At 51.8% G+C, this 17,129-nt stretch overlaps 1 protein-coding gene across 2 annotated transcripts in view; it reads left to right on the top strand.

Moving 5' to 3' along the window:
- Positions 1-14,077, top strand: part of PLXNA4 (plexin A4) — a 499,413-nt gene extending 485,336 nt beyond the window's left edge. For both annotated transcript variants that reach the window (XM_012177152.5, XM_042248843.2), the window contains 2 exons: positions 4,510-4,660; positions 6,957-14,077. In XM_012177152.5, coding sequence (XP_012032542.3) covers positions 4,510-4,660; positions 6,957-7,052 — 247 coding nt within the window. In that variant the 3' untranslated portion in view covers positions 7,053-14,077. The remainder of the gene's footprint in view (positions 1-4,509; positions 4,661-6,956) is intronic.
- The last annotated feature ends 3,052 nt before the right edge of the window (positions 14,078-17,129 follow it).

Raw genomic sequence — 17,129 nt, 5'->3', positions numbered from 1 at the left:
GTTGGTTTAAAGCTCAACATTCAGAAAACTAAAATCATGGCATCTGGTCCCATCACTTCATGGGAAATAGACAGGGAAACAGTGGAAACAGTGTCAGACTTTACTTTTGGGGGCTCCAGAATCACTGCAGATGGTGATTGAAGCCATGAAATTAAAAGATGCTAACTCCTTGGAAGAAAAGTTATGACCAACCTAGATAGCATATTGAAAAGCAAAGACATTGCTTTGCCAACTAAGGTCCGTCTAGTCAAGGCTATGGTTTTTCCAGTGGTCATGTATGGATGTGAGAGTTGGACTGTGAAGAAAGCTGAGCACCGAAGAATTGATGCTTTTGAACTGTGGTGTTGGAGAAGACTCTTGAGAGTCCCTTGGACTGCAAGGAGATCCAACCAGTCCATTCTAAAGGAGATCAGCCCTGGGTGTTCTTTGGAAGGACTGATGCTAAAGCTGAAACTCCAATACTTTGGCCACCTGATGTGAAGAGTTGACTCATTGAAAAAGACACTGATGCTGGGAGGGATTGGGGGCAGGAGGAGAAGGGGACGACAGAGGATGAGATGGATGGATGAGTCCATCACCGACTCGATGGACCTGAGTTTGAGTGAACTCCAGGAGTGGTGATGGACGGGGAGGCCTGGCGTGCTGCGATTCATGGGGTTACAAAGAGTCAGACACGACTGAGTGACTGAACTGAACTGAACTGAATTGAATAAGCCCCAGCCTCCCTTGCATGCAGGCACAGGTTTTCTACATATGAATAAGTGAGTTGACCCCTGGGAATTGGACTAAAGGGTGCCACACGTTGGGATGCCATCTATCACCCGTGTCACTTGTGAAAAAGGCTAAGAATTCTTACTATTTAAAAATGCCTCCTAAAGAAGCCATCACTCAAAATATAAAACTGTGACAGTTCACCCTGGGACCCATACTGGAGGTGAAGTATGGACCTTTCATTAACATGCTCATTCATCCATGAGTCAAACATTTTATGGTGTCCAGCATGGGTGCACTGAACACTCAGGGTGGATTAGACTTGAGCCTTCCCTTATGGTCTTCATGGTCGAGGAAGATACAGATAGGCAGGCACCATGAATGGTACTCGTGGGGGCTCAGGAAGCAAGGAACTGAGGGAGGTCAGTGAATGAACACAGAGGAAAAGACTTTTGTGCAGGACCTTGAAAGGCAAGCATCTCTACATCAGAGCCTCAGATGTGTCTTCTGTGTCTACATCTTCATCCTTGAGGTGTTGAAAGGGTGAGGATATGCTGGGCTCCGCAAAAACTTCAGGGCATTGGAGACCCTCTTCTCAATCACTGGGGCCATCCTAGAGACAGAGATGGGTGCCACCGTCACGCTGGGCGCATCTCATAGAAGCCCGTGAATGTGAAACATTGCAGACTAGTCCACAGCAGAGAATCCAGCTGTTGGTGGTTGGCGGCTGGATTTGTAGCAGCTCCTGAGGGCCAGTGTCAGAGCCACGTCAGAACCACGATGGTGCTGGCATCCCACCTGGTATGACCAAGCACAACAAAGAAAGCTGGGTAAGGCCAGTGGTGGGCCCCACCCCTCCTCAGCGGGCCAGTCCTTGGCCAGCGCGAGGGTGGGTCCCAGGAGACTTTCAGAGCACCAGTCCCTTCTAGAGACTCACCTGCAGAAAGACATCCCATGGGAGCAAGTTCAAGAAGAGGACTCCAGATTGACCCTTCCTTTCCTCACCGTGCAGGCAGCAGATAAGAACACTTGTGTGAAGTTCATTAATGGGGCGTAATTGCATTCTTCACAATCAATAAGGCGGCCCAGTAGCAGAGCCCAGCACAAAGCCCCTGCATGGCAGGTGGTCAGGAGAGAGCAGTTTTGCCCACAGCACAGAGATGCCAGAGCTGGGCTATCGTCAGGCTCAAGGGGTGCAGTTGGGTAGAGCCCTGGAGAGAAGCGGGGAAAGGTCAAAGCAAGGGCAGCAGAGACCTGCAGCCGGGCCCACTTAGCTCCAGGCTGGACTGGGGACCAGGACGAACTGAATGTCAGCCAGACCCGACGCCCCACACTCCTCTAGGACATCGAGCATTCCAAAGCCACTCAGCTCAGCCATGTAGAACTCGCTGAAGATGAAGACATGTGGCCCATCCCGGCATGGGCTTGCGTGGGGCACAGACGGGCAGGGCCCTCTGCACATGGGCAGCAGAGAAGGGGTGGGTCGCCCCCCATAACTTCAGTGAGGAATCAGAGCCCTGCCGTCCCCCACTTTACTCTCAACTCCACCCCACACTCTCTCCCTCTCTTTCTCTCACACAAACACATTTTCTAAATACTCTCTTTGGAGAAACTGACTGGGCTTTTAGTGCACGACAAGGCAGGCCATTCAGAAAGGACAGGGTGCTGGGTGTCTGCTGTTTCCGCGGGAGACGATGTGGTCCCTGCCCTGGGCTCTCAGGCTGCCCAGGAACCACACAGTCGCGGTAGGAGCCCCGACGCTATCTGCAGAAAGCCTGATAGAGCCATCCTCCTACCTGTAAGGTTTCACAAGCAGGTAACAGAAACAGCAGGAGCCTTTGCTTCTGATGACAGCGCCGTCCCACCAGGGGGACGCTGGGGTTTGCCTTGCAGTCAGTAGCTCTGACTGTCCATGGTGGCAGAGTGGGACTGCTTTGAGGACACTCTGGACCCTGCTGTGTTGTCAGAGCCGTGTCTGGCTGCTGGCCGGGACACAGAAATGAGGGAGTCATCTGTTCCTGTTCCCCCCATGCGACCTTTGGACATGACCTCTTACAGGACACATGTATTTTGCTCGGTCGGTGTGCAATTGCGAGGGGGCGATGGCACAAATATCATTGCGCGTGACAGGGCTGGAGCCACCGCTGATGCTCCAGGTCTCCGCTATAAAACGGAACATTGCATTTACTGTCTTCTGAAATCATGGCAATGAATCCAGTCTCTCACTGGAGTGCTTGTACCTGGAGTGTCATTCCCCAGAACTCCAAGGAACATGAAGATGTTTTGGGGTGGGTTGCAGGCCTGGCAGAGAGTGGGCTCTTCTGGAGTGGAGCAGAGGACCTAGAGTGAAACAGGACAAGGAGCTGAGTAAGGGGCCCAATGGCTCTGGAGATGAGGGGTGGGGGCAGGGGAAGAGAGGACCCCACACTGAAAGTTTGTGAAGAAAGGAAGTCCACATGAGCCAGGGGTGCGACAGCCTTCGTGCAGGGCTGTGGCTCAAGCAGGGCAGCCAGCCCAGCCCTGGCCTACTTTTGCTGGCCTGTGGATGCTCTGCGCAGATTAACTGGAACTGTCATTCAGGCAGGATCTTGAACGTGATGCTGGAGTGGCACACAGGTGCCACCTCTGCCAGCCTGTCACCCAGCTCCAGTGGGCCCCAGTGGGCAGAGGTGGAGGCGGGGAACAGAGCGCAGGACAGATGGGTTCACGGTCAATGCAGTGAAGGATGCGGAGGGAGGGACACAGGACTGGGGTCCAGGGTGAGACTGAACCAGTGCCTCCAAGAATGTGCCCTCCGCTCACCTGATCAAGCCTTGAGTTCTGGGAACCCAGGGCCCATCACTGTCACCTGTGCTCGCCCAGGTGAGAGTGAGTGACTCGACTAAAACGTTGTGCCCCAGTTGCTTCGCTGTGGTCCCCACCCTGGAGACTGTCCCTGCGCTCCCGCCACCCTCCTCTGTTCTAAGCTGTCAGGCTCGCTGTCCCTGGCATTGAAGCCATGGGCATTCAGTGTGGGCCGAGCGGACACCGTGAGGGCTCCTGGGAGCGCTACCCTGAGGCCCTGGCCCTACCCCACCCCTGCAGGTGACTCTCTGCCACGTGGCCCAGGGCCAGAAGCACCCAGGAGAGGGTGGCTGTCTTTGGGACACCAAGGGCCTTTGATTCCTCATTAGGAGGCAACACAGCTCCCCTCTGGTGGGAGATTTGGGGGTTGCTGCATAAAATGTCAAACTGCAGAAATTAAAAATGTAAATGTTGGCATCTAATTAACCAGTTGACAGGAGGGCACAGCTGCAAGTGACAGTGACTGATTGCCTTCTCCCAGCCTCTCCCCCCCAAGCACCCCCAGCCCCACGCTTCTCCCCGCTAGTGTTCACAGACAGGGACGACGTCAGGGCGGAGCAACTGCTTAGAAGAGCCTTCAGGCCCCTGGAGGGGACTTCCTGCATCTGTGGAAGGGGGTGTTAGAAGGGCCTGAGAGGCAGACTGGATCGCTCCTGCGGGAGCTGGGAGCAAAGCTGGTGCAGGAGGCAGCCCCTCCTTCCTCCTGGCCCCACTGTGTCCACTCTCTGGCCTTGTCTGGGTCACCGTTGAGTCCCTTCTCCCTGACTCATGCATCAAGAAGGGCACTCTGAAGCCCAGCTGGAGGAGAGCCTGCCGTGGTCCCTAAGAGGTCACACACAGGCATCCACTGGGCCCAGACCCAGTGCTGGGAGCACCCATCTCTCCCCTGCGCCCCCCACTACACACACACACACACGCACGCACACACAGTTCCTCACTCCCATGCCGCCACAGGTATTACTCAGACATCGGGAAGATGCCGGCCATCAGCGACCAGGACATGAACGCGTACCTGGCTGAGCAGTCCCGGATGCACATGAACGAGTTCAACACCATGAGCGCCCTCTCGGAGATCTTCTCCTACGTGGGCAAGTACAGTGAGGAGGTGAGCCCTGCCCTGCCCTGCCCGGGGGCCCCGGGGAGGGCCTGGGGAGAGACCCAGATATTCCTGCCTCGAGCAGCTTCAGTGCCCAAGAGCACCACCCCAGGCACCCCCACCACCCATCTCTGCCGGAGGAAACTCTCTACCACCCAGGACTGGGGGGCTGTGCTCCAAAGACTGGGACGCTAGAAATGTTCCATTCTGCAAATTCTACATAATCCCTCTTCTTTTCAGATTTATACGTCAAGTCTCTGTTTCCTTCATTATTTTTCTCTTTTCATTATTTTTTCTTTTTTTATTTTTTCTTCCTTCTCCTTTATTTCTTCTGTCTCTCTTTCTGACTTCATTCTCTTCAATCAAGCAGTTCCTCACATTCATGGGCAGGCCATGAGGAATAGAATAGGAACAGTATGATAGGATAGAATCAGAACAGAAACAGACAGAGTAGAATGGAGTCTCTTTTTAGTTGCTGAAACCTCACCTGGGGTCATTGCCCCTTCAGACACGGCCACCTTTTGGCCGGCACAAAGGTGCCTATGGGAGTTTTCTTGGCCATACCAGTGTAGACCAAGTGGGTTCCGAGTCCAGGCTCCCCATGTCCAAGCAGCAGCACAGCCACCCTCTCTGAGTGGAAGGTAGTAATGGGAGCTGAAGCCAGTACCCTGGGTCCGCTACATCCTCCCAGCCTTGTCCCCGAGGGAGGACCTAGGAGCCCCAGCAGGGCCCAGCCCTGGTGTCCACAGGCCATGAGCTGTGAGCAAGTGTAGAGAAAGTCGGCAGTGGGTCCATTAGGAGAGGGACCCCAAAGCCAGCCTATGGGCCAGTGCTGGTCCAGGACAGTTTCCACCTGTCTGTGGCCACTTGTGAAGTGCAGACGATGCAGAGTAGGCCAGTGTATGAGTGCCCCTGTCTCATCTGGGAAAGGACTGCAGGTTCAGTCCTGTTTTATCTTTTTATGCATGTTCAGTCATGCCCAACCGTTTGGACCCCACAGATTCTAGCCTGCCAGGCTCCTTTGTCCATGGGATTCTCCAGGCAAGAATACCGGAGTGGGCTGTCGTGCCCTTCTCCAGGGGATCTTCCCAGCCCCCAGATTGAACTTGAGTCTCCTGCACAGCAGGCAGATTCTTTCCCACTGAACCACCAGCTTCCCAAGTTCACTCTTCTACTGTTAGCATGAAAATGTCCCATCTTTGTGAAATGCTAGGGCCAATCACTGGTGGTTCTTGGCCAGCTGAGAAGTTGGCAACTGACTTGGTCTCCCCAATTAAAAATCGATTAACTGGGTCAGGAAATCTAGAGCTCTGGGCGGCCCTCCTCCAGCCTTCAGCCTCCTCTTCCCTCCTGCCGCCCCCCTCCCTACTCCCTAGTTCCTGACCCCAAGACTCCTGTCTGTCACCTGCTCCTCCTGGAGTAGGCATGGTGTGACAGGTGCTCACGTTTCTTACGTGACTTTATCCCCTCTCTTGGAGCAACCCAGAGAGGGAATCGTAGGTCCCAGGTTTTACAGAGGAGGAAAGGAGGGTTCAGAGAGGTTTCGTGTTTTGCCCCGGCATCACCCAGCTAGAAACTGGCAGAGCCATTATTCAGTGCTACGCCTCCTGAGTCTGAGCCAGGTTCCCACACATCTTCCTGCATGTGCCCACAATTGCTCCCTGTTATTCTTACCCACCAACTATCTAATCTCAGCAAAGCCTGTGTAGACACTGGCCATTAGATGTCCATGACCAGTAAAGCTTGAGAATCACTCTTCGAGGGATACTTGTTTCTTAACAGGCAAAGTGGAGTCAAATAACTTTCTGCATGTGGAATTTCAGGCCTTGGGCTGCTGATGGCAAGATGCTCCTTTCTCACAGGGTAGTGGGATGTCTTGATAGTGTGAAATCATACTTTCCCTGAGACACTAAGCGCCGTACTTTCTGTTGGGTGTGGATCCCCCTGCTGTTTAGCCTAGAGGTAACAGCAGCATCTCGGCACAGGTGTCTTCTGCCCATTCTCAGCTGTCGTACATAGGCAGTGAAAGGCACACATGTATTCAGACATGCCGACGTGTGTTCTGGCATCCTGTGCTCACTGACACACGGACTCCCCCGGGTTGGTTCCCTGTGTCCTAGCGGCCCCACACACCTCCCCACCCAAGTCATGCAGGCTGTCTGCCTCCCCAGCAACTTTGTGTGGGCTGCTTTACCTGCGCTCGTCTTCCCAAACTCTGTGACCACAAGCCCTGTCAGTGCGTACCCTGAGCACACAGATGCGTGCACGCAAACTGGTCACCACCCCGTTCTTGGCTCTTCAACAGATCCTCGGACCCCTGGACCACGATGACCAGTGTGGGAAGCAGAAACTGGCCTACAAACTAGAACAAGTCATAACCCTCATGAGCTTAGACAGCTGAGAACCGTCCTTCCAGCTCGCCCGCTCCCGCCTCCCCCACCGAAGGGAGGGACACACCAAGCCGTGCCTCAGTCTAGATTATCATCTTTACCAAGTGCAAGTTCCGACTGGCGTCAGCAGCATCCCCTGAGCAGCGCTGTCTCCCTCTCTCTTTCTCTCTCTGCCTGTTTCTGTCTCTCCCGCCTTCCTGGATCCCCTCTCTTTCAGTTCCTCTGCCAACGCAATTGAACCAAGCCGCTGACCCTCAGGTTAGTCCATGATGGCCTGTCCTCACCCCGCCAAGGGGCCTGACCTGAAGACGTCAGGGGGGCCCTCTTTCCCAGCTGACCCTGAGCATCAGCAGCAGGGCCCGGATACGGAGGAGGAGCCGTGGATGGAGGTGCTTCTGCGCTGTTACCCCACCTCCCGCCTTCCCATAGTCCCCACATGGGTCTGAACTTGGCCTGAAGAAGAGGCAGTGAGCTCAGCATTATCTTCACTGGGAAGATGTCACCTGGCCCAGGTTTCCATCTCCACAGGGTCCCCCTGCAACTCTGGGAAGAAAGGCGGCACCTCCTGCATGTGGCTGGAGTGGGGAGCGTGAGCAGTTGAGGGGCGCCTTGCAAGCTGCCTCTCACATGTGGGATGGGCAGCAGAGGCTCCCTTGCCCCTTCGGATCTTTTTGGAGTCCTTCTAAGCACCCGTAGGTGCCCTGCCTGTCCGGTCCTGGCCTGTGGAAAACCACACAGGAGAAAGAATAGCAGTTACAGCCCAGTTATCGTGGAGATCCTCCCGATGTGGCTCATAGTGGCAGAAATGTAATATGCGGGAGGAGAAAAGAAGAGAGTTGCATCTATCTGGAAGCAGAACTGATTGTTTTCCATCCACCCCCACATGCTAACGAATCACAGCCATAGTCAGAGGTCGGATCCCCTGCAGATCCCCGAGCACTGTCTAGAGGATGCGTTTCCACCCTCCTTAGTCATCACTCATCAGGGGTCAGGGTAAACACCAGTGCATCCAGGAGCTTCTACCTCCAGTGGTCCCCATGGCTCCATCCCCACTGTCCTTGCTGAGAAGTCTAGAGGAGGTTGGGGCCGACAGCCTCGCTCCTGACTCCCTGCAGAGTCTGGTGCCGTTGCTATGCAGATGACTTTGTGACTGGACTGTTCAGACCTCCTCGGGAATTATTTCATCAACATCTCAGCTGTCTCTTTAGTCACTCTCCTCCCTCCTCCCTTCTGCAGTCATCCCGGGAAGAAACACTTGCAAGCACAGCCTCTCAGAGACAAACCAAAATGCCAGCCAAACTCAACCCCTAGGTTTGTCATGTCTGGGGAGGACCGAAGAATCAAGAGGAAGGACCTGTCCGGAAATGGGAGGAGGGACATACCACTGACCTTGGCCCTGGCATTGTGTCTCTCTCTCTGTCCTTCCATTCACGGATACGTCGTCTTAGCCAGCCAGGCAGATACGTGCTCAGACATGCATCCTAGGTGAGCAGGGGCTATGGTGAGAGACAGTCTGATGGAGGGTCATGGAAACCTATAACCTTGAAAGGACCTTAGATGCCATCTCTCCATCTGTGGTCCAGTCTCCACCATAGACTCTCCCCAGGCAGCCCCGGTGTGACGTTGTTCACCACTCTGGGAGACAGGCAGAGGCATCTGTGGGGTTTGGAATGAGGTTCCTCCAGTCTTGTCTTCACACCTCGAGCATCAGACATCTTCCACTGCCATCCACTCCAAAGGGGCCCCTCGTGGAAAGAGGAAGGGACCAGACCATTCCCAGCAACATCTGTGGAACACCCTATATTTGAAGAATGCTAGCCCCTTTGGATATGAGCGTGTGTGTGTGTGTGTGTGTGTGTGTGTGTGATCTCATGTGCACATGCACGTGTGTGTGTGTGTGTGTGTGTGTGTGTGTGTGTGTCTGCCCCAAGAGTAGGCAGAGAGATCAGAAAGCTTTCTGGTCCTATTGGAGAGGAGCTCTGAAGCATTTCTCATCTCTGCCCTTGCCCACCATTCATTCTACAACTTCAGGACATTTCAATACTGGTTTTCTGTGGTGCGTGCTGGGGGGTGAAGTCACCTGTCTATAGGAAATCAGGGTGGTCACTGACCAAGAGAAGCCTGGACGTGACTGGAGGCCAGGCAGTGGTGACACACAGCAGGGCGTGATGTGGCATCGAGCGGGACAAGTGATAGGCAAAACGCAAGTATCCTAATCAATGGGAAGAGGAGAGTGAGAAGCGATGCATTTCGAGTGGGAAAAACATAACCAAAGGTCTCGGCAAATGAAGTGCCAGGTGAAGAAGCGTGGAATTTCTCCCCTTGATTATTTGATTTCCTGCCCGGAAGCTACGAGGCCTGGCAGGCCAAGAAGGAAGCATGCGGGAGGCAGGCTGAGGAGGCACCTGGGCCGCTAACATATATTTGCACATGTGAAGGGTTGGGGAGAAGAAAGACACAAACATATTTAACACAGGTGTGCTGAATGGAAGCTGTGAGTGTGTGTGCATGAGTGAGTGTGTTTTGATTTATTTTTTAAGTTTTGCACAGTTAGAGAAAAAAAAATGAACAAGCAGAGAAAAAAGACTGTTACCATGGTTCTGCTGAAGCTTTTTTTTTTTAACTGGATTATTATTATTGTTATTATTTTGTTGTCGGTACAAAACTTTTTCTCCCTATGTTTTTCATTATAAGAGAAACCTCAAACCCATCAGAGGAATGTCGGGAAGAAAGAGGGGAGGAGGATGGGCAAGTTTCCCTGGTTTCCTCATGTCTCCTGGGGGAGGGTTTGGGGCAGGTTTTCTTTAATCGGTGGGGTGGTTGTTTCTGGTGCTTTGTTTGCCCGAAGTCTCTGTGGCCTGTTGGGGATGGAGAAGTAGGATAGAGTCATGCAGAGCCGCAAGCCGTCTTGCCCATAAGAGCTCTCTTTCCATTCACTGTTTGTCTTCCATTTCTTTTGTTTGGATTCTTGGTACACGTGTGATACGTTTCAAAGTAAACACAAGGCAGAGTGATCATAAAAAAAAAAAAAAAGCTCTTCTTTCCCCCAGATCTTCTTTCCGAACCTCCCCTGGAATCCCCAACCTCCTCCTGGCAGGCCAGAGACCCCGTGCTGGCCAGCACACACGAGAGAAGGGACTTGGGCAGACTGGGTCCTGCAGGAGGGAGGTCTCTTCAAGGCCCCCCCTCCGTGTCACAGTTTATGAGCAGGGTCACCATTCTGTTCATGGTGGGACCTTTATCTGACTCCTAGAGTTCTGGGCAGAGAGCACAGGAGGAAAGGCCATGTCTCCTCACCTTCCTTTCATCCCGTCTCTTTCACTCCTTCAACACTTTGAAACCACCAGGGTCTAAAATGGTACCAGGAGATCACACAGTCACACATAACCAATTTGGATTAGGTGAGGAGTTTAAACGTTGGAGCAAAATGGGATGGTAAGAGGCAGGGAGAAATGCTGTGAGGTCCTGAATTTAAGAATGAGCAGAGAGAGGCTGGGACAATTTGCTGCAGGCTGGTCATCTCTCCCGAGGGCACAAGTCTTCCCAGGTGTGGGCATATTTACCATTCTTGTCCTTTCCTGGAAGGAGAGACCATGACATGTCCTGGTCACCACAAATAGCAACACTGCCTGGAGCTGGCTTTTGTGGCTGTTAACCTCCTCTTGCCTTCTTTCAGTGTATTTGGAATTCAGGGACTTGGGAAAACCTGGGCATCCCATTGACCGAGAATACAGTGCACACCCAGAGCCAGCCTAGAGCCTCTCTCTCTTGAGCCCATGGGCGAGTGAGTGAGGCCAGAGACGCTGGAAAGAGACAAGTCAGTTTAAACATTAGAGGCAGACTGGCCAGGACTGGTCCCAGGCAGCAGTGGGAGTAGGGTCTCCAGCCCTCACCTCCCAACCCTGGGGTCAGTGTTGATGTGCTAGCCCAGCACTGCCCCCTCCCCTTTCCCTCATCATAGGTCCTCGACCTCTGATCCCCTTTGCATGTCTGGCTCCTGAGTGTGCCCCTTCCCCAGCAGAGTGCCTCCAACCCCCATTCTTGCCCACCTCCCGCACATGAGGCTCTGCCCCAAGGCCATGTATCCACTAAGTTCAGGCTCTGTTCAGCCTTAGGTGGACAGCTCCACCCTCAGTCCAGCCTTCTGCGACCACCCCAGCCCTGTCCTGCCACTGAGCCCTCGAGGCTCCCTGATATGGCCGGGGCCTGGTGGGTCTCCCATCAGAGGAGCCACAGGAGTGGTTTCCCCAGTGACCTCTGTTCCACAAGGCAAGTCCTAGTGATGCTTTCAGAGCCTCAACAAGGCCTCGTTCCCACCCTACAAATGGGGAAGCTTCGTATGCCATCCGTCTCTTCTCTCGAGACTAAGGGACACTTCTCCTTGACCTCAAAGAATGCGAAATCAAATATTTAGCCTAGTGAAGGTTAAGGTTAATTATTGTTAATCAAGAATAGACATTCCCACCTCACAGAGACCCGTGGAGGGAGAGGGGCCTTGGGGAGGCACTCTGCAGACAGAAAGCCCATAGACACTCTTTTCTTGACCCTGGACTACAGTCCTTCCAGGAACAGCACCACCCCTCCTCCCAACAGTGAGAACCCTAGGTCCACTAGGGTGGACCTCTGAGAGGCACTTCCATGGATAAACAGCCTCCAGGTACCGGAGTCCCCAGGGTGCCTCCAGCACCCAGCAGACGGACCCAGGCAGATCCCACCTGCTTCCTGGACCTTCTGCTTGCTTCTAGCTCATGTAGTCATCAAGAACCTTCTTTCAGCTTCCCACTCTCCCTGTTGGCTCTCAGGACAGACCACTAAGGACCCCTTGTCTCTCAGCCCTTCCCGTTGTCTTTGAACCATCGGTGGGTTGTTTGGGGTTTCATAGTTTATTTTTGTGTGTGTGTATGTTAAGAGTTTGAGTTTAAGGAGAGAGCCCAGGTGTGGATGTAAAATCCAAATACTGGGGGTGGGGGCAACACAGAATTCTTTGCCTGTGACTTCCAAGGGGCTGAGGAGAAACTGGGACTGGGGGACAGAGGAAATCCCACTTGGCAAAGAAATGGGTCAGGATATCCCTGGGCTGGGGCCGTGCCAGGGGAAGCAGCCAGGGGCTGCTGACATTCTTGGTCCTTCCCTGCACCTTTGCTGGCTGGAGCATGCAGTGCGACCCTGCTCCTCCCTCCTGTGCCGCCTCAGCCCACAGGTGTAGCAAACGAGTCATCCTACAGACAGGGAGACAGACGGGCAGCTGTAGGTGACCCTGTAGAGGTAGCTCCTGGGACAGGCTGACGCTCCGGGAGCCTCTTCCTGTCATGGTGCTGGAAAACGGAATGACCCAGCCTCCCATTCGGAAAGGAATCTCTGCAGTAAAACTTCATTCAGGAGAGACCTTTTTTTAAACTATGAATTTGTGTTCCCCAATAAAATCATTTTTTAATTAAGGGGAGTATCCAATTTTATTGTATAACGTAAAGGATGTTTTGGTTGTCAAAGTAATACATACTCATTAGAGGTCCAATTAAATCCTTTGAGTAGGCAGGTGACTACCCTAAATCAAAACAAAACAAAATCCCTAATGAATAAAAAGAGATTTCTGTTTGTACTGGCTGAGACGGTGAGCTGGGTGGGGATGGGGGAGGGTGAGTGACCTTGGTCGGGTGAACCTCACCTTCCCGCCGATCTATATCCTCTTTCACTTCTCTCCAGGCTGCCCTTGGTGTTGTTGAACCCCAGGGCTTCCCCCAAACAGCAGGGAGACCCTATCAGGGATTGGTCGTGGAGGGATCACGAAGACAGATGCGCATGGCAAAGAGGTCTGTGCATCTCGTCCTCCACCAGTGTCTTTATCTGGAATCAGAACTTCTTTTGTTGGTATCTTTGATCTTATAACTCAAGCACATTTCGGAAGGGCTCCCTTATAAGATTAGAATTCCAAACAGAGGATACGGTTAAAGAGCAGTGCAAAGGACACTTAAGAAACTGAGACACCACTTTACCAAACAGGACTGTTGAACACAGTTCAGGCAGATGACCAAGAAGGTATGCATGTCCTTGTGTGTTCTCCTTCCTTCTCCCTCCCCAGTGTTCCCGTCAGCTTGTTGGCTCGTTAAACCTTCCGTTCTTTAAAGAGAAAAGCTAGCTTACCTCCAAGAATCTTGTTTCCATTTGGAAACCATGACTTTGTGTTTTAGGGTGAATGACTCTCCGCACTCCCATCACTCTCTCAAGGCTTGGCATCCTTGAGGCCGGAGGTCCTGGCTTAGTCATGTGTTGGCTGCACTGACCAAGAATAAGAACCCCAGGTCCCGAGATGGGAAGGAAGGGTTGGAGGCAGCAGCCCTCCTCCCCACTTTAGCTAGTAGAGACCAGCCTATGTCTTTCAACAGGGTCCTGCCAAGTTACCATAGCAACCAGCAACTCCAGGGTACCACAACAGATAATGGCTCAATGAGCCAAGGGGTGGGGGAAGAGGAGTCTGGCCTGGTCAGATGACCCACAGTTAAGTCTCAAACACTAGAGAGAGGAGGAGGAGCAGGAAAGGATGAATGGGTGATATAAGGGACAGGCAGGGGCCTTTGAGTCTCAGAGACAGGCGGCTGAAAGTGGTAGGTTGGTCAGTTCTGTTCCCATCACCCACTCGCAGCCTCACCCCACTTCTGTCTCCATAAAGCTCCCACCAACCCTTTGTTAGAACAAAGCAAAACATATCTTTAGACAACAGTGTTATAATGAGCCTCAAAGATATGTGGATGAGATCTATTAAAGGAAAGAGGGTCTTCTGGTTTGGTTTTTAAAGAAGTATATCCAAGTAAGATTACAAAAAAAAGATTTTAAATAAAAGTTTTTAAAAAGGAAACCTATGCTATTTAAATTGGAGCCCAGTTGTAACTTGGTAAAGGCAAGCTTCTGTACCTTTGTTATAATTAATTGTATACCTGTGTATGTAAATATAAGGCATTCCTATTTTGCAGTTCAGAACAAAAAAAAAAACCTATTTGTAATATAGAATAAAGTTTATTAAAAAATAATAAAAAATGCAGTTTGGGATTTGGAATGTTTCTTTATGTGTCTGTCTGAAAGGGAGAGGTGGGGCCACAAGTAGCCACCAGTGGCCACTATACCCTATGGTCTGGACACACAGCCCTTTCTCCTTTCAGCTATGTGATGTCTGAACTCCACCACCTGAGACGCATCTGTTTACTTCAGGCTCTGTCCTCAGCTACAGAGCAGGCCTCTCAGGGGGCAATAACCCTGCCAAGCTGGGGAAAGCAGACGTATTCCCAGTCAATGCCATCAGCAGACATCACTTTAGTACAGAGCCGATCAGTCCCTCAGTCTCTATCAACGAGCTCTCCAGGCACACACTCTGGAGAGGACGCATTCCCCACCCAAGTCCTCACTCTAGATGGCAGCTGCCTCGAGGAGACAGTGAACGGCAGCCTCTTGTGATGTCTAGAAAGGCTGGTTCACACACCCGGGCTGGCTGCCGTCTGCAGCACCTATCACTGCCTGATTCTAATAAAGGCCTGACAACCCCTCCAAGACAGGGGTCCACAGCCTCTAGGCCCCACACCGGGACCCCCTGTCAGATCAGCAGCAGCATTAGATTAAGAATAAACTGGTGCCTCAGACAAGAATCTGCCTGCAATGCCGGAGACCCAGGTTTGATCCCTGGGTTGGGGAGATCCCTTGGAGAAGGGAGAGGTGACCCACACCAGTATTCCTGCCTGGGGAATTCCATGGACAGAGGGGCCTGGTGAGCTATAGTCCATAGGGTCACAAAGAGTTGCACGTGACTGAGCCACTAACACACACACACAAAGTGCACAATAAATGCAGCGTGCTGGAATCATCCCGAAACCGCCCCCTGCCACCCCTGCTCGGTGGACAAAAAGGTCTTCCTTGAAACTGGTCCCTGGTGCCAAAAAGGTTGGGGACCGCTGCTCTAAGACCCAAGCAGGGGCGGAACACATGCTGCCGGCCAAAGGGACCCTTCTTATGCGTCTTCCCTATCGGAGTTCAGAAGTTCAGAACTGCTGCTTCCACACCTGCCGGATTCCCCCGCTGTCTGGTCCAACCTGGCCACCTCTAGCAACTCAAGGGCAGGCCTGGGGCTTGCAGGAAACAGAGCTGTCAGTGAGGGGGCTGGTGAGTCCCTGGAGGTGGCGCTCAGCCTACCCGTGTCAACTACAAGGACTTAATCATGGCACCCCTTCCTCACGCGCCCACCTGCACTGACCCTGGTCCCTCAGGGCCCTTCTCATTCCTTCTTCTCCGTGGTTTGCCTCCAGTTGTACGAATTCTCATGGGCAACACAGGCGGGATACCCCTGAGGCTCAGAATTGTGTGAGCACCCCACATCCAGACAGCTGTGACCTCATCCCCCTTTGTGCCTGAACCCATTCTCTACACAGAGTAATAGCAAAGACCCCACCCCCCACCCCCATCACTGCCTAGCACGGTCAACTGGAGCAAATTCCTGTCTCCAAATCTTGGTTTTTCTCATCTGGAAAGATGGGAATAATAACACTTTCCTCACAGAGTTGTTGAGAGGATCACATGATATAAGGCTGTCAAAGGACTTAGAGTGAGTCCCAACATCTTACAAGTTTTTAGCTAATGGTGGCTTCAGTACTGAGTGACAGGCTCCTGAAGGAAAGGCCCCCCATATTGACTCTCTGCCTCGTGCTTGGTCCTGTCCCAAGAACGTAGTAGTTGCTCTAAAAATGTCTGTTAAATGAATGAATAAAGTCAGTGCAAGAATCTCTCAGCTGCCCAAATTTTGAAATATAAGAATAAAGCTTTCTGGTACTTCCCTGGTGGTCCAATGGTTAAGATTCTGCCCTCCCAGTGCAGGCGGCTTGGGTTTGACTCCTGGTTAGGAAACCAGATTCCCACATGCTGCAACTAAGACCTGGCACAGCCAAAAAAGAAAAGAAAGAAAGAATACAGCTTCCCAATAGAATACAGAAATGGATAACTGAAAACGATAAGTCTCACTGGCTCTGTGACACAACACATTCACAGGTGACTTCTCAGAGGGCCTGGTTGCTACTCAACTTCCTCCAGCACCTCTGCCTTTCTTTCTCGCACAATTAGCATCTTATCCTGAGTGGCTAGAGCCTCTAATTGCCTGTGATACAGCACGCAGCACTTTAACAGAACCAGTGCTGATGTATGTACATGATAATTTCATTCCCTAATAATTTCACCTTGTTTTAAGTCCTGTCTCCTCAGCTCAGTAGTAGACCGGGTCTTAACATTTCTTTTATTCTGATCTCAAGCTGGATACGGAATAAGACAAATGCCCTCTGTTTTCTCTAACGCATTGGGCCACAAGATCAGATACCTGAAGAAGATCATGTAATGAAACCAAATTGATCCTAAAGACAAGGTTTTCAAGATGTCATTAGTCTTTGGTATCCCATCAGTTAAAAACTTTAGGGGAGCCTTGAGAATGTATAGCATCTGGGAGGAGATGGGGAAGCATATACAAGCGTAGGGGAGGACTGTGACCTTGGTTTAATGCCCTGTGACAAGAGGGTCATCAGCTCCAGGGCAAGAAGGAACTGCCTTAGAGGGATCAACTCATAAAATAAGTTGATATATCGCTTACATACATTACTTCATTCATTCTTAGGATCCAGCCTTCTGCAGTAGCTGTCACTGCTACACCCATTTTATGGATGAGTACATTGAGGCTCAAAGCAATAGCAACTCCCAACCCACAAACGGCAAATGATAGGGGTGATGGAGCTGGAATGGGAATCTAGGCTTCTCTGACTCTAAAACTTACACTCTTGATTGGACTGTATTGTAACAAACTATAAACAAAGAGCTTCTTTCTTCCTCTCTCTTTCCATGGTAGGTTGATTATCACCATAGCACTGGAAATACAAAGGACATTGCAGGAAAATGAGAAAAGATAGGCACTGGATTGCAACTGGAAACTAAAGCAGGGAGAGAAGAATAGAATTCAATGAAAACTTACAGACTGACATTCACAGGGATGAGATGCTGGCAGGCTCCCTGGTGGGATGCACAAGAGTGATGTGGGATCTGGGTTCTAATCTTCAACACCCTACTTAGCT

This window comes from Ovis aries, chromosome 4 (genome assembly GCF_016772045.2).
Source record: "Ovis aries strain OAR_USU_Benz2616 breed Rambouillet chromosome 4, ARS-UI_Ramb_v3.0, whole genome shotgun sequence".
Lineage (NCBI taxonomy): Eukaryota > Metazoa > Chordata > Mammalia > Artiodactyla > Bovidae > Ovis > Ovis aries.
The sequence above is the reverse complement of the archived record's forward strand: the minus strand, read 5'-3'. Positions and strand labels throughout refer to the sequence as shown.